Here is a 23644-nt window from a genome sequence, read left to right as displayed (position 1 = left end):
TAATTTTGTCTATCAAAAATAATTCATATACCATTTTTACAACTCCACCAGTTTTTATGGAAAATGAAACTCACCACAAACCTGTTTTGAATTTTGTGCCAAGCTAAATTATGGCTATCTGTGCTAGACATCCATAATTGAGTAGTGATAGACCAGAGGGTAGGTAGTTTATTGTATTTCAGTTTTTATGTAGTAAGAAATTTACTGTGAAGCTAGGTATGTCTTTACAGTGCACTTTATTGTATTTTAGTTTTTATGAGGTATGAGACTCGTAAACTCGGGTATGTCTATTACGTGTTACATTTTGGTTTTCAAAATACAGTAAAATAAAAATAGTACTTGTCCCTCTTAAGCTAGAAAAGTGTGTGTGTGTTAAATTGTAACTATTATAAAAAATACCCTTTTTTTACTCACAGCAGTTAAAATAAAATGCCATGGTACTGTTGAATACAAAATTGTATTTATTTCTATTTTAATAATTCCATACAACCTTTATAGCAGGTAAAATATCAGGAGATTAAAAAAAAATGACAATTGAACATTTAACTTGTACACTACATGATTTAAATAAGTAATACTGCATGTTCCTTTTGGTACAAGTTTTTATTTTATCTTAGACAAAAGTAATTTTGTACCTAAATATAGAAGTAAAAGAAAGATTAATACTATAGTGATTTACATGAGAGCTAACTTTGTTGCACTGAAATATACTCAGTTTCTGGTGAGAACTTTTCAAATAGTAAGCTAAACTATTCCTACATTACACACTTCCTTGCAGTTTTCAAAAACAACAAAATTTTTTTGTTTTTTATAAAATAATTATACATAGTGGTTGAATTGGTATTTTTTATTTTCTTAAATTAACACTGAAGCTGAACAAGTAAAAACATCTGTTTAAGTAAATGATACATTCTATTCCAAGTTGTTGATACAACTTGTATATAGTACTTATACCAGACGTTTTTTTTTTCTTGCACTCTCAGGAAAACACTAGTTTTATCTCACTTTATATTCATCTTTTTAACATTGTTTTCACTTGCTACTAACTACTGTGCATTCATTATTTTTTTCTCATGGAGACAAAAATAATGTCTTCTACATGTCTATGGCAGTAAAAATAAACTGTTTTACTTTACACATATGTCTACAAATGTAAATATGTACTACCTTTAATCCTACATATATATGTTTATGGAGGTAAACATATTATGTCTTTTCTTCTTTGTATATATGTTTGTAGTGTAATTCTGCTTTTTTCTTGACACACTGCCAACTTCATTTTGTCTTGTTTCAAACACTCTTTTAATTTGTTGGAATATTCAGCCACAGAATCTACATCAGTTGGTCTTTTTTCTTGGTCTCTCAGAAGTGCAAATCGTGGTCCATATAATGGTAATGACATGTTTCTGAAACTGTTTCCCAGGTAACTGGTGTCTTCTTTAACTGGCTGAAAAACATTATGAATGAAAAACGTAACAGACAATATTGTTTTATTTTTAACACATCAAGGAAACTTATGAGTAGAAATCTGTCCTCATAAAAATATTCTTTATTTCAACTGTAATAAGTCACAAAAAATAATTACTAGAAAGCAGAGAAATCCAAGACACTTAACTGGGACCTGTACTCACCTGATGTAACAATGGTACTGTATGTGTTTTATTGTTCTTTTCTGTAGCTGTATGTTGCTTTTCTTCCTTCATTTGCATCATACGAATGTTACCTCCTTCTTGAATTTTCAAATCTGTAACACTTTCCTGTAGTCAAAACAAAAATTTTTGTTTGTACTGTTTCTTGTTTGTATTTATTACTTACTCATAATCATAATTGCTATCCAGTAACAAATATAAACAGTACAAGTTAACAAATCAGTTGAATAATAAATAATGTGAGATGTATAAGCTTAGCAAGGATCTTGATGAATATTTGTAACTGAGCTATCTGTTAATATCTGTAGCTGATAACTGACATGTATAGAAAAATGGTTTTAGAAAATTAGATATAAATTTGAGTACTTCAAGTGAGAAAATTAATTTGGATCAAAGCAGTTGCAAAGTACAGAACTGTTGAACTCTATTACATTAAAAATATTCTCTAGTCTGTGTTGGACTTAGAGTGTAACCCATGCAGTAACTGCATGGGAGCCTTGAGCTCCAGAGAATTGTTTTTGTGTTTTTGATTTTGTGCCAAGCTAAATGAGGGCTATCTGTACTAGCCATTAATAATTTAGCTGTGATAGACTAGAGGAAAGAGCAAATTATTTCTTGGACAACTCTTTTACCAAAGAATAGTGAAATTGACTGTAACATTATAATCCCCCACAACTAAAAGGATGAGCATGTTTAGTGTGATGAAGATTCAAACCTATAACCCACAAGGTGTGAACCAAGCACTCTAACCTCCAGGCCCTCAAAGCAAGGAGCTGCAATTTGAATTATCCTATGGAGGCTTTCAGCACTATAATATTGTGGGAACCTCAAAGAGTCTAAATCAAATATATATACACACCAGTTAGTAATAATATTCTGCAAAATGCTAATAATATTTTACAACTAATTTTAAGATTAACTATCTTCATGGCTTATTATGCCTATCCATATTTATCAGATTTATTAACATACCATCCACTTCCAAAACAAAGCATATCCTTTACTCCATTTCAAGAATGTCTGTATAATCTTTGTCTCTCTCTCAAGAGCTTCCAGGTACTGTAAATTAAACAGAAGAACCGAGTTTCATTTGTTAATGTGATCCAATTGAGTGTTGGGTACTGAAAATAATTACTTAGTGTTCTATATTACTCAATCATATATTTAATTTTTAGGACTTGTGGCTCCATGACTACTTCTTATCAATGTTAAATGAGAAACAGAGGAGGATAAACTGTGCATTTTCTAAAAGCTGGAAAATTATAATTAAGTTAACATAAAAATGTCCATTTCCATTGTTTTCACTTCAATGTATATTTAGTTTGTTTATAAAATAAAAGAGTAAAGTCTTTGGCCATAATTTATGAAGACTGGACCTAATTTGTACATCATCTCTGTAGTATGTACTGTAATCTCCGAATTATTTTTAAGTTCACAATTAGTTAGTTGCACTTGTTATTTTCTTCTGCACAATCTTAAACATATCCTGTTTCAGTGATTGGGTTATCCACAACCCCTTTATTTTTTAAGCAACATCTCAAAAGTAGTCAATCTGATATTTTGATGGAAACATTATAAATATTACAAATCACATCTCTTTGTTCAAACAATTCTATGAAGGCTTACTTATACTTTAGCTTATTGGTTTCACTTGAGAGTGGTCTAATGCTAATCTAAGATCAAACTTGTATGGAGAACTCCAGTAAATGGGTGCAAATTTATATTAATAACAATGTTTAGAAGCAGTTTTAATAGTATTTATATAAAGTTAATACCTTATGTTGGTTTTCACACCAATTTTAAAGTTCCATAATATAAGTTCTCTAATTTTTTGACCAAATAATCCTGTTTTTCTGTCTTTCTAATAAACAGATAAAAAAAATGAAAGATATCTTTTGTCTTCTCACTCTAGAAGGCAGCATAAGTTAACTTTATTTTGTATTTACATTTCTTTTCAAGAACTTTTCATATTTCTTCATTGAAAAATTCTTTAACAAGTATAACAGCAAGAAAATAAATTATTCTTAATAAAAAATAATGTATTAGGGGTGAAAGGTGATTTAAATTCAAAATATTAATTTAAATATATATATTTTTAATATAAACTTATTCTCTGACTTTCACTAGTTTTCCTTTGTTATAACTATCATTTATAAAGTCATGATAATTGTAAAATATCCATTAAGAACTGACAATTTTGTGCAAGAACAATTGGACTACATTGTTTACCTTATCTAGTACATCAGAATGGCAGATAACCATAACATCTATGGCAGCTAAATGATTGTAGATAGGAGTGACGTTAACTCCAAATGTGCGTTCATGGACCTAAAAACAAATTTTCCTCAGAATGAACAGCATAAATATTTTAAACACAATGCTAAAAAAAAAACAAGGAAAAAATAACAAAAGTTACATAAAATCACACATCTGATTATTGTAAGAAAAATCAGAAGAGTATAATAATAATAATGATAAAAACAAACAAATCTCAAACATAAAACAAGACAGAATTTTAAAATTAAATAAATGATATTTACTGTGCTTTTGAAAATTGTTAATAAACAAATACAAGTTATTGTTTAAAGAAACTCTTTCCATGTCAAGTGGGTTAAGTTAACCCATCTTAGAAATGAGAAATAATATATAACCAACCTTGAAAGTTGTGAATCTATACATACTATAAAACTTTTAATTTACTCAGTGCATTTTTAAGAAATTTAGCAAACTTATAGTAAACATTATAAATGTTGTAAGCTAAAAGTTATATTTGAATATTTCGATCACAGATTTTTCTGTGAACATAAAAAGCTTCACTGAACCAGTCTGAGAGAAAGGTAATTTTCTCACTAAGAATAAAAATCCTTTTTTTTTTTTCACAGTATAGTTTTCATATTTCCTTTTGTAACATCCAAATCAGGAGTTTTTTTTAGTAAAACTTAATATTTCTATCTGCTCTCTTCTTAACCTTAACACTACATATATCTGTAGGAAATCATCAATGTACAGTGAAATAAAAAGTTGAAAAAAATAGGCATTGCTAGGCACTGTCATATGAGATCCATCCCCGATTGTACTTGACAGTGCCCCATATTCCTACATCCCTGATTGTACTTGACAATGCCCCATATTCCTAGTGACCATCTTGAAAAATCAGAAGAGAAAACCATGATTGACATCATGCTGAAGATTTCAATGTCTATAGGTCTGAGCCCTGAATCTTTTAAGCACCTAGTGACTTCTCTTTTGAAAAATATAAACTAAAATTAACAATGACTTTTTTCTTTGTTGTTTAATTGCATACTTTTGTGAAATATTCATTTTCTTATATTTAAAATTTCGACTGTTAATCTTTTAACATTTGTTTTTGTTTTAATTTTATGTTTTTTTTTCTTGTACTTTGTTAACATCTTCCCTACCTGAAAATGTATTTCTGATAGGTGCTTAACTTCTTACACAGAAAGCTATCTTCCCTGTGCATCTGACTGAGATTTGCATACCATTAACCTTTAGGCAACTCTCTCCTCAACTCACAAGATTTCTTGTGATTTGCATTACTGTATAATGACATTATTATGTAGCAAAAGCCATCCACAAATTGGAGAGCGACACAACATCCCTGCACACCAACTCCTCAATGCTTTTACACTCCTGATACTAAACTGCATCAGAAGTGGGGAGAAGAGGGAAATGTATGTGTGAGAAGGTTAGTATTTATCAGAAGTACATTTTTAGGTTAGGAAAATGTTAATTTCTGAGGTAATACACACCTCTTCATATAGATATCTAGAATTCCAGCAGAAAGATATCATAATATACTCAAGTGGTCTAGCAGAATACCCCATCTCAACAGTGGGAATACATGAAGCTAGGACTGATTGTATGAATGCTTTCTGTTATCCTGACTTGAAGTGGAAATTTTGGGAAGTGTACCCTGGGATGCATGACCAGCCATCTGGCAGGATCCTAGTAGCAAATGCTATAAATCAAAAGGATATGTACTTACCCATTTAAAGATGGTGGGTATACTGCATGATGGCTAACAGAGGTAGGCAGTGACCTTCAAGAGACAAGATAACCAGATGAAGAAGAGAGTGGGCAATAAAGTAATGAAAGGTATTCCACATGCAGAGCATGAATGATCTTATCCAGCTATGGATGAGTAGTGAGAGAATAAGAGGTGATAAATCTGATGGAACAAAATGCAGGCTATCTACAAGCAATAACTTCTAACAAAAAGGAGACCAAACAAGGAATGTAGCAGACTGTACTAATAAAGAAGAAAATCTGTCCCTGGAGAAAGAGGAACTATAAGGAATGAAAAGTGGCAGTTGAAGGTATAAGCTAAGGAGTGATGAACAGTACAAATGGAGCAGAAACGTTTGTCTGGATTCTAATAAGCATAGAAGAGTGAAATAAAAAGAAGGTAGAAAGGAGAAGGTAAGAGGTTTCCTTTCCAAGTGGCTTAAGATCAAATAAGGAAAACTGAACAGGAAAAAGAAGAAAATAAAAAGAGGATGGGATGAGTCATTAGCATAAAAAGGAGAACAACTGCAATCATAAACAAGAGGAAAAAATAATATGCCTAAAGAGAAGGCATTAAAAGTTGTAGATTGGTAATGGTGTGAATGTGCATGGGTCAGACCATGTAAGATGACACTGAGGTCCTAACAGGGTGCAAGAACAGAGCAAGTATATGAGTTAGATATACAAGACTCTTTCATTTGAATTTATTACAAGAGTTACGAGAAAAAGAGATGGATATGCTCTTCAAAAAGAAGAGGTGTGTGTATATTTATATATACTAAAAGGTAACTTACCCAGTTACAATCTCAAAAAGAGTAAAGGATGACAGTACCTCAACATGGAAGAAACAGATACCCAAAGCAGAGAATAGGAGATGAACATATGAGATGTAAGAGTAGGAGGAAGTAGTAAATCCAACGTTGTGGGGATAGGTTCAACTCTCAATGCATATAAAAGAGGAAAGGGTGGAAATTAAGAAAAAAACTAAAATGAAAAGGATTGGAGGAGAATGGAATGTTCCAATGAAGGGGGTGTTTGAAAATACACACCCCAAAGGGACTAGAATGTGAGGTATGTAACAATAAAAAAAACTTTTCTAAATGGAAAACCCAACCATCCAAGCTGACTGTTGAAGGAATTGAAGAGTATGTTAAGACTACCCCTGTTTCAAGGAGGTAACTGAAGCTAGACATCCAATGAACGGTGTTAGTAAAATTCAGACTGTCTCACAAAAGACATATGGAACCAAAACAAGTCCAAATGTCAAGGCACAAAACTTGTTTCCAATCACAGATTTAAAAAACTGTAGAGAAGAATGTTTATCATGTACATTTATAGTCATGCAAAAACAGCCTTAGCTGAGTGTGATCAAAGACTAAGTATTAAAACAAGGAAGACCCAAGAAATGATTGTGGTGGGATCAATTCAGATCCCCAGTCATCAAGCAAACGAGATAACTGAAGAAAACCTGTAGCTGTGACAGGTAAAGGATAGTCAGGCACCAGACATAAAAAGGATAAAGATGGTAATATCATAGAATGAAACAAACGAGTAACCAAAAACTAGAGGAAGTATCCCTTAAAAAACCCAAAATGTAAACAGAAAACCAAATAAAGAAAAACATGAAACATTAAAAGTGTGAGCAACAATAGGAGAAAAGAAAATAATAAATGTCAGAAGAAATCCACCTGAAGTTAAACAAAGGTAAGATGGTAAGCCAAAAGAAGATATGGTTAGTAGGTACGAAAAATGCAAAAGAAACAGCAAAGACAAAATGAAGATACTATAATGAAAATGTGTAAAAGAGGTCTAGCAAATATTGCAATAGAAATATGGAAGGCATTCCTTAATAACGTCAGGAAGAATAGAGAATTTTTAGTACATTGGAGAATGGGTTCAGCCACTACATAGAGAAGGTGAGCAACACATGAAATCAAAGTTCTGGTACAAGGGGAAAAATATAAATTAAATTAAATGAATGGTAAGATGTATAAGGTAGTGATTAAATGAAATTAAACTGTAAAAAGTGTAAACTATAAAGCAAAACAAAATGAAATAATTAACAAAGTGAAAAATGGGAGAAAAATGGTATAGGGAATGCATCCCTTATGATGTTGAGTTGGAGGAAAATCTGGAACCATGGTAGATATGAATATGTCTATAAAACTGTGAGAAACCAATAAACTATTTAATGGTATGAAGGATAAATTATAAACTAAAGGAAATGAATGGTAATAAAGTAGAGGTGAAATGAAACTATAAGAAACAAAAATGAATTACTCAACATATTCAAGTGGGAAGAAAATGGTATAAGAAATGAATCCTGTATAATGTAATGGTCAATAAAAACTGGAACCAAAGTAGCTATTAAACCAAAGCAGAGAATAGGAGATGAACATATAAGACTAATGAAATAAGATAGTGAACAGAATTAACGAGGAAATTAAAATTAGAACTACTGTTAAATTGAAAAAGAACAACAACCAGTTAAGCCTAATTGAACAGTACCTAACAAAGGGTAATATAAGAACAAAAAGAAAAATGAAACTGAACAATAAATAGCCACAATATTGGAAGAAATCTTTGTGGGCCCCAATTCAAGAGTTCAATTTAAACCAAGCAAAGAAAAAATTATTTATGAATGAAATAGAAATGATGATTTAAAGTAAGGGAATAGTACAGTTAAACTAATAAATGGCATACAATGTTAAGCTTAATTGAGTGGTATAGAAGAAATAAACAATGAAGACTAATTATGAATTATAATGTAACTTAATATTAACTGATCTAAATAAGCATGGAATTCACATAATTACAGATAATAATATTAACAATAAAACTAAAATGTCTTCTCTCTCCTGTATGGCAAATGGTAAACCATGAAGCTCGAGGCAATGTCCGATGAAAGTCCAGACAGTAAAGGATCAAACTGGTGATGAAATAAGGCAAAAACTGTCTATGGAGGAACATGAATGAAAGCCTATATAAATGAGAGAAAACAACATAGAATTTCCATACTGGAAATAAAGACTACATAATGGGAACAAAGGATCAAACAATTAAAATCTAGTGGTGATAAAAGGCTATCAAAATCTCTGCCTGTCTGAAGAGTGTCAGTGTCTATAGGAGGAACTGTGGGTGAGAACTGAAGAAAGAGGCCAATATTTTTAATGTTCAATCTTCTAGAGGATAAACACTGATAAAAACCTATACCAGATTGCTTGTATCTGTAGTCTGTGAGATAGCATTAGTAACAGGTGAGGCATGACCCCTGAAGTGGTAACATTAACTTCAAATTGCAATTGAAATAAATTGGGATAAATAAAAGCAAATTTCAAAGTCTAGAAAATCTGAAAGTTATAATAAGTGAAGACTACTTTGTGAATATATTAAGTATGAACGTGAAACAGTAAAGTAACAGTATTTTAATGCCAGTTTGGTAAGCATTAATATTGCGTTTATTATAACACTTTCACCAGTTTGTAACCTATTAGTTTTAATTCTGTTACACATGATTTGCTTAACAGTAATGCTAACCCTCAATGACAAAAATCTTTGAATCAAGTAAATAATATGGTTATTTTAATGGGTTAACATTACTGAAGATATCCATCAAAACATCACCACCCCCAGAAAACTTAGTGCTTCTGAAGCTCTTTGTGGAGTCTTCATTGAACCTTCTCTTATTGCTATAATTACTTAGTTGCAGTCAAAACAAGTAATAGTAGATGAGATATAATCTTCTACTATTTTCAAAAGTTTTGTATCCCAAGTTTCATTTTCATGCTAATGATAAGTTTAGCATCTTATAATTAGATCAACTAATTTTTTTATTACCTTGTTCAGTAAACTAAGTCTTTGGTGGTCCGCTGACAACAGGGAAAGCAGAGAGTGTTTCAAGTGACCAATTGACCACACTAGTTGCTGAAGTTGACTTTTGACATGGCAATGGGATACTGTAGCCAGATTACCATATACACGATCTTCATCATTATTCTCCTAATTAAAATAAAGTAATTGTCATTAAAGAATACAAATGTATGTGTTAAATTTTTGTTCAAACTTATTATGGGCTCACACATTAGTTTGGATATCTAGTTAAATAGTTTCTTATAAAATAATAATTATTTTGATGTTTTTACCTTACTATAGAACTTAAGTTTCTCTGTTAGAAACTACATGAAATATTTAAACTTTTAAATTTTGCAATATCCTGAAACATCAAATCTTGTACACAAGTTGCTGATTTAGTTTTCCATAACAAACATAACACATACCATATACTTAATAAATGGTTAAATGAGACTTACATAAATTCATAGCAAATGCACAATGACTTGATAATTTATACATATGTACACTATACATATATATATATACATATATATGTAACATATTAAATGACCAAAACTTTTACAATGATGTTTAAGCATCTTAAAATTTTATCAATAATGTTGATGTGCGTGTGTGTGTGTAAGTCAAAGAAACAAAATGACAGATAATAAAAGGGAAATATAAAGCAAAATAAAATATGCATATTTTTTTTTATATACACAATTTTAATATTTCCTTAGTAAACACTTTAAGTATTTGAAACTGTTTTATTTTTGCATTGTGATTGTGTAAGGAATATATAAAGCAATAACTGAACATTCAAAATTTTTAAACTTTACATTTTATCACATATCTGCCATTTTAGTTTTGTTTTGCATTATTGTGGCATACATGTTGCTATAGTATACCATTTTTGTCTTTTCAGAGAGAAATTAAGACTTGTATGTGACATGCCTCTAGGCAAATGTATTCTAACATGTAACTACACAAACATACTGATTCTACACAATATCTTTTTAATTTTTTTTATAAAATAAATAACATCTATTCAATTATAAGTAATGTATGATATAAATAGATATATATACCTGTCGTATGCACAGGCTGTCTTCACATCCTGCTACGGAAGAAGAAATTAATCTTTTTATCACATTTTCTAAAGGAGAGTGAACTGCTAACAACCATCCAATAGCAAGTAAGACTTCTCTACTTTCTACTTTAAATTCAGGGGTAGGGTAACCTAACTGCATCAATCTAACTTGTACATCCTGCTGACAATCTGTGGAAATACATTTAGCATTAAAAATATGGAAATAATTTATTTTACAATTCTTGGAAAAATATTTAAGCATTTTATAATTGCTGATACCACAATAAACAAAACTTGCACACATAATCAATTATATTTTAACCATACTGTTGGAGAGAAAAACAAGTAAACAACTGGACTCCTTTCAATCAGCATTAATGCCAACCCACAAAACAATTTACAAAATATTTTAAGAAATAAAATTTGTCAAATAAAATAAAGTTAATAAAAATAATTCTTTTTATATAATCTATTCAATAAACCTCAACTAACCATACATTTCAGAGATAATTCTAACAATCTGTTAAACCACTAAAACAATAATAAATTAGTGGACAAAGAGTAAAATGAATTCAACTTACATTTGTTTGTTTGGTTTGGAATTTTGTGCAAAGCTACATGATGGCAATCTGCACTAGCCATTGCTAATTTAGCAGTGTAAGACTAGAGGGAAGGCAGCTAGTCATCACCACCCACTGCCAACTCTTGGGCTGCTCTTTTACCAACTGTCACACCATAATGCCCCCATGGCTGAAATGGTGAGCATACTGGTATGATGGGGATGTGAACTCGCAATTCTCAGATGGCGAGTCGAATGCTCTAACAACTTGGCAGTACTGGGCCAAATATTAGTTATGTAATTTAATAAAAACATATATAGTTGTATTAAAAATTATAGTAGTACAATTAAAAACTAATAAGTGAACCAAGTATTCTCTAATTACTTGAATCAAATTTGTTAGTACCTTAGTTACACTCTTACATATGTAACTTGAAAAGTTTGAGAAAAAAGAAGTCTTATATAATAGTTAAGACTAGTAGATGTAAGAATATTGTTTTGGTTAAAAACTTAATGTATTAATACCACAGAAGGTTATTCTGTATGATAACAGTTAAATGTTAATATACAGAAAGATCAAGAATGACAGTTAACTTTAGTTATTGTTAGCATTAATGGTGTGTATTAATCAAACTGCCTACCATTAATTTAAACACTAGTCATCTTCATAACAACATGAAATTTTATTATTCTTGAAATAAAAGGTGCCTTATATTAAAACCTAAGAACCTTGTTTTACTGACATCATGACTCAGAAATTCATTTCAATGTGCTGTGAAAATGATAATTGGAAAAAATAAAATCAGAAATGAAAAAATGGTAAACAAATATATGAACTTAGTTTGAGCTAGAGTAATGTTATATAGCAAAATGTATACTTGGAAAAAAAACATTTTCTCACATGAATACTGTTTAATAGTGAAAATCTTTAATGATGGTTTCCTTTTGGTAACATTGCTGTAAAATTAGTACTGTATGTAAAAAATAGGTATTATTTACTTTAGAATATAACTAATGTAATAATACTGTGAGTTAGCTACTGATTAAAGTGACTCTGACCTGACTTAGTTTCACACTGTGTTTTTTTTCTTGTTTGTCCAGCTTTTCTCTTTCCTTCTATGGTGTTTACAAGTTCTTCCAGTAAGAGCCTTAATGGTTCAAACTAAAAATACAATGTTAAAAAAATATTTAAAGCATCACTTTACAAAAAAACAATTGAGCACTTATAAAGCTAACTTTAATGTTTCCTTCTTGGTGACAAAAGCATTTTAATGATTACTTGACAATACCTAGATAATAAAAAAGGTTTAACTGAATTATCAACATATGGATTTCTACAACAAATTAAGAAACAAACAAAAATAATTTCTGCATCTAGAAATAACAGCTGTTCAAATGAATAAAACTGTAACCAGGATTTTAGTTAAAGTTTGAGATTCATTTATTAAGTTTCATGCATAGTATAATAAATTTTGTTTTGTTTTGAATTTTCATACAAAGCTACACAAGGGATATTTGTATTAGCCATCATTAATTTAGCAGCATAAGGCTAGAGAGACTGCAGAAAATCACCACCACCTATTGCTAACTCTTAGGCTACTCTTTTACCAGTGAATAGCAGATTGCTAATGTTATAATTCCTCCATGACTGAAAAGGTGAGCATGTTTGGTGTGACTGGGATTGAAACTCACAACCCTCAGATTAAGAGTTGAGCACCCTAACCATTGGTCCTGCCAGGTCATATTTTGTTGTAAGTTCTTCGAGTAAGCAATAAATACAGCACATTCAGCCAACAAGTGTGTCAATTAACAATTTTATTGTATTTTAACATATACATCTGGTATTAGTTTAAAAAAAATGAAACCCCTTTAACAAACCCCAGAAAGCCACTCAACTCACTGAAACTCTTTATCTTTTAAAGAGAATTAAATAAGTATAAACAAAGACAAAAGATTGTGGATAGGATGAAAAACATTTTTCTTTCATAGATACTGCCCAGTAAAACTTTGAAACAATGATAAGATAAACTATTTTATAAATAATGTTAAACATACATAATACAGTATTTCTTAAGTCAGCCACTATTTATTTTTTCTTATTACTAAAAGTGTGCACTTTGGTAAAAGAAAAATCACAAGAGGTAAACTCCATTTATTCCATTGACATAAACTGTGTTTGAAACTGGATGATTTAAGGAATTCCAATTCTACTTCTTATCATAACTTATGGACAACAAATCAAATCAGGGATAATTTAGTCCTTCACATCTATAACAAATTCATACTTCTGGGTGAAATAAAAAAATTAACCCACTAATTACTTTTCTAAAATCAATTCCCATCTTAAATTACTATAATTTCTTGTTTCCACCAATCTAAACAAAACATTATTCCATGTATTTATCACTCTGTTAGAAAAATAAATTGTCTTAACCACAGCCTAGATTGTCTCTTCCAAATCTTGTATCCTCTCACCACAGTCTTAAAAATACTTTTCAAACAATCAGACCTTTATCTTATAACCTCTTATATACTGTTATTTTTAAAGAAAATAATTATTAAATCTCAATCTGTCCTTAAGATAACCCTTCAATCCTAGTATTTCTTCTCTTAACCCTCTCCATTTAAAAAAAGGAAGCTAAGACTATAAACAGCATTTTTAGTTAAACTTAACTAGTGATTTTTAGAGAAAAACAATTACTTTTTTCAGTTTTTTATAGTACATCTATAAATATACCCTAAAATTTTAATATTTTTTTATTACTAGCAACAGAGCACTGTTTCAATTACTTCAGTAACTTACCCACCTCTATTATAAAATCTTTTTCTCCAGTCATGCTACTGGGCTGGTACCTATCTACATTAAAGGTGTGGTCAAAGTAAATTTCATTACCTTGGACTTACTATAATTAGAGGCCATTTGCCAAATAGTTTTCCAACTTAACATTCAATCCAGGTAATTTTGCAGAACATCAACATCTTCAATATGGCTAGAAATATCCAGAAATTCAGTATGATCTGTATATTTTACTTATTCATTAATTATGCCCTCATCAATTTATCATTAATGTAAATACAAAATAGCTAAAGTACTGACTCCTGAAGTACTCCACTAATAACAAGGATCCAGTTGGTTGGAGTCCATTAAAAACCACCAGTTGCTTTCTTCCATTCAACCATCCTGCTAATCCAATTAAAGCCATGAGCTCAAGGATAAGAAAAGTATTGATTTTGTAATTGAATTATGGAATATATTTAGGTTTTAAATGGTACTTTGCAGTTCTAAGTATTTTGGGAGGGTTAGTGCTTATCACATAGGTAAGCATTAAACACAGAAAAAATGTAATAATTTTAAAAGTTCTTGTCCATTTACCCTCTTTACTTGGTTTATACCTTTGGTTTTAACTGGTCATTCTCCAACCTACACTGATGCAATTTTCATAGTCAATCTTTTTTTTTGTGGTGCCCTTATGAAAATTTAAGTCCAAACCTTTCCTTTCTCCAGGTAATGGCCTCAAAAATTAACAGATCAGTAAGATGAAATTTCCCTTTGGTGAATTCATCTTTATCTTCATTAATAATACTATTTTTGAATAAATAAATTCAGGCTTATTATAGTTTTGCATGCAGTTTACACTCTTGACATATTATGCCTATCTTGATCAGATGGTGACAGGAAACAGTATAAAAATGTTACGAGTTTCAAACATCTGAGTGAACAAAACCTTGAAGAATAGCTTTTATTTATTACTATGTCTAAGGTTAATATTACAAAAACTCTGTTGTAACAAAAATACAAAATTATTAAGGTCCATGTCTTGAACCTAGTTTAGTAACCGAGTTAAAATTACACATATTGTCTCATGCCATGTTAAATTATACTGTGTATGAACTTTAGTCTTTGCATTACTTTGTTTTTTAACTATTCATTACTGGTCGTGTTCACATATTTTATAATATAACCCATACTGAATATTTTTTTTTGCTTTTTAGTTAGCCAAAAATTATATATCACTCATTCTTTTATATAAAATCCATAATAATCCCAGCATTAATTGATAGGATTAATTACAATATTAATAGTATTTATATTTACAGTTTTTACAGGACTTGTATAAAAATATTACCCTATTATTAATATTATTTATGTACTATTGTTTCATAGTAGCCGAGTAAGCAGGCCAATGGTAATGACATGTATCATATTACATAATAACAATTAAATGCAATTTGATGCATTAATAGTTTAGAAAAATGCTTACAAATTTACTTAAACGCCAATAAGTTTGCAACACAAGCCTTAGAGCAGCATTATAATTTTCACAAACTCAATAACTCGTTATTTATGTTAAACGACAATAATTTGGTTGTTTTTGTGTTATGAATTAATAGTTATAGTCATACTTCCACTAACGTGACAGATCTGTAAAATTACTCACCCCTTCCTTTTTATTAAATTTACCACAACGAAAATCTTCTGGAGTAACTCGAGGGAATTCGAGCAGTGTCAGTAATTTACAAAGCCATCCAATTGTTTCTTTTATTTCCATACAAATAAATATTAAGCCAAAAATCTTGTATTTCGCAATTAATCACACTTATAAGCGTTGTAATGTACCATCAATAAATATAACCATCAGCTACTCGATAGGAGACGCTACTCCGATTCAGATGGCGTAGTAACCTCTTAAAAACCAAAACTATACACTGCTTTTTCCACTAATGTGGCTCTCAATTTTACGTTCTCGCAGTTAGCATGAGTCACTTGGAAGAGTTTGTCTTAATACTGATTTTTTAAATTTTCTATGAAGTATATCTTGGATGGAAATACTAAGGTTCTGTCATTACAACAGAGTTATGTGTATTTTTTCTATCTGATTTAAGAAGTAAAACTGCAAAAGCTTAATTTTAAATGTAAGAACAATTCAATAAATATATCTATAAGCAGTCTCAAGTGGATCAGCCTTAAATCTGATAGCTTATGATACTAAAATACTGGGATTTGATACCTGCGATGAGAAAAGCGTATATGGCCAACTGTTCAGCTTTGTACTTAACAAAAATAAACGAACACAATTTCCGAGTATAATGGATTTAATTTTGAAACATGGAACTTAGTGCAGAAAGAGCCCTTTCCGAGACGCAATCCGAACGTTTTAGTTTTTACGTTTGCCGCTAGGAAAAGTACTGTGACGTAATAGTTGCCAAACAAACCGCCAACGCCAGCGCGTTGAATGTAAATAAACATGGCCAGTGCATACGGAGAAACAGAGGCGAAGTCTGTTTTGATTTTGTATTCTGTACAGTGTCGAGTAGCGCCATATCAATTCGAACCTACTCTGAACGAACCTAGAACAGTTACTTGTGACAGAGATCTGACAAGTTCTAGTCAGGATCAGCACCTTCATCATCACTCATACGAGCATCATCAGTATTATCAGCATCTGTCACTTGTGATACAGAGGACTTCTTAGTAGCAGTTGATGATTCTGCAAAAATCAGTGAAAGAATTACATGTATAAGAACAATGTACTGTTTACCAGCAATAGTTTATAAAAAATAATCAAAATAATATTAAGAAGACCAATCTGACTATTGAATACTGTTAAACCATGAATGAAAATTTCATATTCATATTCAAACTAACTTACCAGTACCACAAGCAAAATCTATTGTTGGAAGATTTTCTGTCTGGGTAGCTACAGTCTTCAAGCCAGATGAGAATACCTGTACACCTCTGTAAACAGAATACCAGCCAGTCTGTGTCCCTCTTGGAATACTTGGGATAGACTAAAACAATAGGTTTTTATTTAGGTATTGAAATAATAACATTTCTTCACGGTTAGATTCAAATTAATGTAAATAAAATTATACATCAATTATTGCAATTTATGAATGTTTAATCTAATAATCATGATCTACTTACAAGAGTCTGAATAGACACACTCTGAAATGACTCAGCTCTAGAGTCTTGGCTGTCATCATCAGGGGTGGGCTGAATCACAACTTCCTCTACAGAAGTAGGCACTGTGTCATCAGCAGCATTTTCCTCTAAAAGCTGAAAATATAAGATTATATGTTAAAACAACATGCTTTATGAGGTTATGAGATTTACATTTAATATGACAATGTCAAAGTACTGTGTTAAGATTAATTTTATTATGATGAGTTATGGAAATATGTCATGGAGTTTATATTTGATTTTTTTACAAGTATACAATTTTTTTTAAATACATAACATGTACTTGATTACTTCAACATGTTCAAGACATAGTCTTATTTTAATTTATTTTGAAATGTTAAATTTGAAAAATTGAATTCTTCAAACTTTTCACATTTAGAAATGATACAAAAACATCTACAGAATGATCTACCAGCTTTTAAACTTGGAATATACTCTATTTGGGATAGATTTGTCCACTGTCTAGACTAGAAAATCAAGGTTTCAGTGACTTTCAGGTGCCACAAATGCAAAACACGCTCATGAATGTGAAATGTATATGTCTAGTTACATTCTTCAAAAACTTGTACTTTTTAAATTAATATATTATACTAGTTATTGTGTATCGCTTTATACTGCAAACGTACCTTTAAGTTTGTTCTTTTCGAGGTGACAAGGGATGGTTTCAGAGGGATGAAACCTCTACGCAGCAGGCTGAGATCAGTCCTCAGCTCTACACGAGGAAAGATGGTGGGGACGATCCTGTCTACTGTCGATGGTTTTTTTTCAGTCTCAACCTACCTGGCTTGAAACCCACAGAATCCAAAACAGTGGGATCTGACACAAAACATAAGCGTTCAATGTGATCTTGACAAAGCTTTGCATGGTGTGAAGGTGTTCAGTTCTTCCTATTGGCCATCCGCACCCACTGTTGCCACCTTCTCGGTTCCTTCTCCTTGCACAGAAACGAAAAGAAGCTTTTGCCCGATGCCAAACCGTTTTTACAACCATAAGCAATGCAGTAAACCATGTTATCATAAAACAAACATAAAGTAGCAATATGAAGACAAAAAATAGTCTCATAAAGTATGTAATCCGAAAAAAGCACCAATAGATTTACATAAAACACCAGCAATGAAAGGAACAAAATGGTTGGCGCGCAACGAAGCGTGTTTGGCAACTATTACGTCATAGTTGTAAAACGTCACGGAAACAGCCGAACGACCGAGAGAAACTTGAGTTCGAAGACCCTTATATTTTGTTTCATTTTTTACTCAAAAACTAAAGTGTTTAAAAATATGGCAACTACACAGGAATTATACCTAACCAAAGTACAGTTTCTAAGGCAATTATTAAATTTGTTGAAAATTCAGCTTTAATATCGTTGAGTCGTCACAGTCAGTATACAATAAGCTTCGGAATCTGTAATTGTGACAAACGCTTATTAATAGGAAAACTACAGATATTTGACCAGGGATGTTTAAAAATTTCGAACATTACCAATTTCAGTGAATTAGCTTCAGACGTTATTATTTCTCCGAGGACATTAAATATCTTCTTAGGTAAAAAGTCATCTTGTAAGTGGTGTAAGGTCAGGCAATAATAGACAGCTAGCTATCTTAAGCGAAGTGTAACAGTATCAACTCAGAATTAATTCGCTCGTTATGGACCTGGATCATCGATAAAATATTTAGTTCCAGACCGTATAGAAGATTGAATATTGTTTGACACATTTCTGTATATAAATAATTATCTGTAATTGCCGTTATTATAAATTGTATTGTTGCTTGTACGTTAACATATATTTGTGTTAAGAAAGAAAATTGTGTGTATCAATATTGTTGACAAATATTATAAATTTGATAAATATCGACATTCAGTTAACTTCTAAATTCAAATTCAAATTTTCGGTTATTTGAAATCGTAATACGTAAGGTACCTAATATAGTAAATCGAATACTTCTTCGAGACAAAGTATAATACGTGACATAAGCAACTGATAATTATATATTTAATATCGCATTCTTTCAAGTGGATTTGTGAGCTCCTCTTGAGACGAGGGACTTTTTGTATATTAAAGCAACTTGTTTTAAATCCATTATTTGAGAAGAAGAAAGTAAGGTTTGTTGAATTTCACGCAAAGTTTTTCGATACCAATACAGATATTCTAAATGTAATTCAAACTTTATACATTATACCACTAGGGCGTGAAAAACACGTATCAATAGCATGCAAATTTGAGAATCGCGTCATACTCAAGTGTTGAGAAATATGCAAAAACATTTCCAAGAATAAAAGCATCGCTTGGTTCGAGTAGCCGAAAAGTTGGCGGTGGGTGGTTATGACTAGCTGCCTTCCCTCTAATCTTACACTGGTAAATTAGAGACGGCTAGCGCAGATAGCCCTCGAGTAGCTTTGCGCGAAATTCAAAAATAAAACAAAGAAAATCGCTTGGTGCTCAAACTATTCGGATATTGGGCCCATAGGCGAGTCTTTTCGGCATTTGGGTATAATATTGATCATACTTTTCTGTTCTGATTCAAAACGGTAAATAAAATAACACAAGCAGCCTAAAACATAACGTATGAATTTATAAGACAATACTGACGCTCTTAAATCGAGAAGACTAAGTTAAATTAATTTAGTACTTTACACCTTTGCTTCCTCATATAACACATTTAATTGTAAATTCACAAACACAGATCTTTCAGAACACAACTGCACAGCTACAATAACCATACTAACTAATATTATAATTGAACAAAATAAATGGACATGGCCCTGAAAAAGAAGGTAGTTACAAAAAAACCAAAAGAAATCCAATCAGCTTATCTAATAACCAAATAAAATTTCAACAATTAACAATAGTTCAGGAGAAAGAAGAAATTGAAGTAGTACCTGACCCTTCCAGGTATCTAAGGCCTAAATTCCGGTTAGAAAAACGTACTATTCTAATTTTTCAAGACTCTAACTGGGAATTCAAGGAACGGACTCCGTGTGACATCGCCTAGCGACGGCTCTGATAACAAACCTATAAATAAAATATTCAAAAATATTTTGAAATATTGGTTGTAACTGATAATGATATATTTAAACCGGGCTTAAATGAATAGAACAGAATAGCACAGTTCACCTATTACTAAAGTTATAAGTGAGTGGTGCAGAAAGGAACTGCAAAGTAGGGGGCGCTTGACTATACATGAATATTTTACAATGAGAGATTGAGAGTATAAGGATCTTCTAATAGTAGTTCTCTTGTTACCAAAGACAGTTCATTCTAGGAGAGGGAGATGGGGTGGAGGTCTGGAGCATACCTATAAGAAAGTTAATATAATTATGCAATTCATAGTTGTTATACAAGTCAAATATCCAGAAATGGTGGTGTTACATCACCTCTGGTTTGATGCCTCTGTTAGTGCTAGCGTTTTGTGATTAAAAGCTAGAATAAGTATACAAAACAAATACCGAAGGTTATTCGGTTTTATAACTATAAAATTGTATAGCAAAATATTATGAACAAAAATAAAGAAATATCATGATAATGTGGATCTCACGTTTTATTGAAAAAACAAAAATATTCACTTTTGAGATCCAGTTCTTATACTAAGTATTTTCTAAATAAAAATCACATATTATTTAATGTGAATAATTCATTGAAGATATAAGGATGGGTTAAGGAGCCAAACATAAGTTTTTTGTTAAATAAACGTATTAACTCATTATGCATTCATATGGTTATTTTCTCTATCCTTGGTAAAGACACTTTGAATGAAAAGAGTAAACCATATGATTTCATGGTGTATTTCATCAACAAAATAAATTTTCCTCGTATTAACTAAAGACAATGCACACAAGCTTATTACCTCTTTCAAACTACAGCCCAACGAAATGGTCTTGTATAAATAACTAGTTAAAACCATTCACGAAACAAAGGGGAGGGCTGGGGAGCTCGATTCTTGTTATTTGTTATAAACTTCTAAAATACGTATAAATAATATATTATAGATACATATTCATATTCAAATACCTTAATATTTGTCTTTTAATCTGATCTACTTTAAAAGAATGAGAAATAAATTTCAACGCTAAAATCAGGGGTTCAATTCCCCTCGCTGGGCTTAGCAGATAGCTCAATGTGGCTTTGCTGTAAGAAAAACACACAGAAATAAATTTATTTTTTGTTGTTGTGCGGTTATCGGCTATTACAATACACATAGAAGACATTCTTATCCATAATACGTGTTTCAAAATAGGACTGACGGTAAACCAACCACCTCCTTAAAAAATCGTGGTTATTTGCCTGTTAAAAATCTTGCCGTTAGTTCCTTTAATAACCGAAACAGACAAATATTTGGACAGACTTTTAGTCTATATTATATTCAGATTTATCTAGTATTAAATTCTCGGTCAAACATAACGTTATAAATATACCCAAGTCTCCAGATAACTAAATATTTCTTTTATAGAAGTATTTCTCAGTTTTATAGCTTTTAAGAAGCGATGCTCGTACTAAAAATTCTGAAACTCTTTTTAGTCAGACTCAAAACTAATACTTTTCTAGTAATAAACTTCGGCAAAAATAACTTCGTAAGAGATACACTAGCGCTCAAAGTATCTTACTTTATAAATTTTTTTTTGTTTATTACTTATACCAGTTATGATAATATCTTGTTACGTGTGTGAAGGGACGACAAATATTTTTATGTACCATCCGATTTTAGTTTCGTAAAAATGAAGGAAAATCAAATAGCATGATACAAGATGCCTATATACTATTCCAGATATTGGAGAGGACATTAACCTACGATGACTGACGGTTCCTGTATCTTGAATGTTGAAAATAACGTCCATAAGACGGCAATACTTGTACTTAAATAATAATGGAATAATTCCGTAAAGAATCAAAGCAGAACAATGAATAAATTATAAGAATAGCCAAAGATATTAAGCAAAATAATAAAAATAGAAATAAAACTAAGTTAGTTAAAGCAAATATTTACAAAAATAGAGAAAACTAAGCCTTTAAAAGCGAGGAAATAGAAAAAAGCGTTCTTTGAGATAAAATACACGAAACGTAGAACAAACTTTTTATGGAAACGAGACGCTGCTGTTCATTTGACGATTGGTTCTCAGGTGATTTAAAAGCTTCCATTCAAGATTTGATCTCAGTATGCCTGTTTTGTTTTTTTTCTTTCACTGTCTTCTTTAACAAACAGGAAAAAAGACAACAATATAACATAGATCCAATGAACGCGGGAGAGCATTCGCCCCTTTTATATATATATATATACATACAAGTGGGAGCGGCAATGACCACTCTTCATATCGAATAATTTTTACGAAGTCGAAAATACAACGAAACGTCAATTGGAGATTCTAAATTTTCGTTGGTCAATTATAATACCTCCCCTACAAAAAACAACAACAAAAAAACACACACACACAACGTATATATTTAACAGTACCACTAGTACCCAATAAAAATAACCTGCTTGTATACGGAACATCTGACAGTTTAAGATATATTGCAAGTTACTTCTTCTGGTTAAAAAACGAAATTCTTACGTCACTGCATAGAACTACAGTAATCAGTGTAAGGATAAATGGGAGTTTGAAAGTTACCCTGGAGATATGCAAGATAAATTTTTAAATAAAAAAGGCCTTAAATAAGATTGCTTGTCTATAACTATAAAATGGTACAAAAAGTGTTTCTCTAAGTCTTCTGATTACTTTGAATCAAAATGTACCTTGAGTTTTCATCGCAACCCGTTAATTTACGAATTACACACAAAACAATTGACTTTATTATCGCATTAGGTATCAGATAAAAGCTACTTTAAGAAAAAAAGGAGAAGTTATATTTATAACATTTTATTCCTGTCTTCTGCAGTTATATACCAGTAACAATAATACTTAAATATATTTACTACGACGTTTTATTTATAGTCATTTTTTGTCCAACAAATGCATAATTTAAAGTCAGGAAGAAAGGCGGCTTGTTTTCAACAAGAGAAAAAAATATATACAGATAACGTCTGACATTTTAAGATGGTGTGTTTTATTGGATGTACACAAATTATATTTACTGAGTTCTACGAAAATTTTATGATTTGGAAATGTCAGAGTAACCATAGTAACGGCATGCATACTAAACATGTACACACACACGACGTATTTGATACATATTCGCTCTCAAATCATAAATAAATAAATACATATATTTAAGAACAGAGATACTTGGCACACTACATGAATGAAGGAAATTGAATACCATAATAAAACACTAAAATAGTAACTCTGTTGTAGAGAGAGAAAAGTATGAACATTGAAATTTAATTTACATATTCTGATGTATAGCTGATTCATAACTGAAACATATAAGAAAAAACAACAACATTGTGTGCTAAAACAACAGTTGATAATGCATCTTAGCAAGGATTTCAATAACATATTTATCCATTTTTTAATATGCGTGAAAGTAGAACATCTAAAAATGTTTACTAATGTCACAACGAGATGAAAATGTTACCGTTACCACAGGACTT

The 23644-nt window shown here is 31.0% G+C and overlaps 1 protein-coding gene across 16 annotated transcripts; it reads right to left on the bottom strand.

Annotated features, from left to right (window-relative positions):
* Positions 1-443: 443 nt before the first annotated feature.
* Positions 444-16281, bottom strand: LOC143226083 (tubulin epsilon and delta complex protein 1-like). Of its 16 annotated transcripts, none has more exons than XM_076456567.1 (10): positions 15598-15851; positions 14256-14339; positions 12218-12320; positions 11181-11435; positions 10598-10788; positions 9513-9674; positions 3879-3977; positions 2622-2708; positions 1632-1757; positions 444-1447 (listed from the first exon to the last, which is right to left on the bottom strand). In XM_076456567.1, exons 4-10 carry the CDS (start codon positions 11239-11241, stop codon positions 1190-1192), a joined length of 984 nt encoding a protein of 327 aa, XP_076312682.1. In that variant the 5' UTR covers positions 11242-11435; positions 12218-12320; positions 14256-14339; positions 15598-15851; the 3' UTR covers positions 444-1189. The 16 variants fall into 16 exon arrangements, with proteins under 16 accessions (XP_076312682.1, XP_076312680.1, XP_076312681.1 ...); XM_076456565.1 differs by lacking the exon at positions 14256-14339 and adding an exon at positions 14052-14148; XM_076456566.1 differs by lacking the exon at positions 14256-14339 and adding an exon at positions 14063-14148.
* Between the last annotated feature and the right edge of the window lie 7363 nt (positions 16282-23644).

This window comes from Tachypleus tridentatus, chromosome 9 (genome assembly GCF_004210375.1).
Source record: "Tachypleus tridentatus isolate NWPU-2018 chromosome 9, ASM421037v1, whole genome shotgun sequence".
Taxonomy (NCBI): Eukaryota; Metazoa; Arthropoda; class Merostomata; order Xiphosura; family Limulidae; genus Tachypleus; species Tachypleus tridentatus.
The sequence above is the reverse complement of the archived record's forward strand: the minus strand, read 5'-3'. Positions and strand labels throughout refer to the sequence as shown.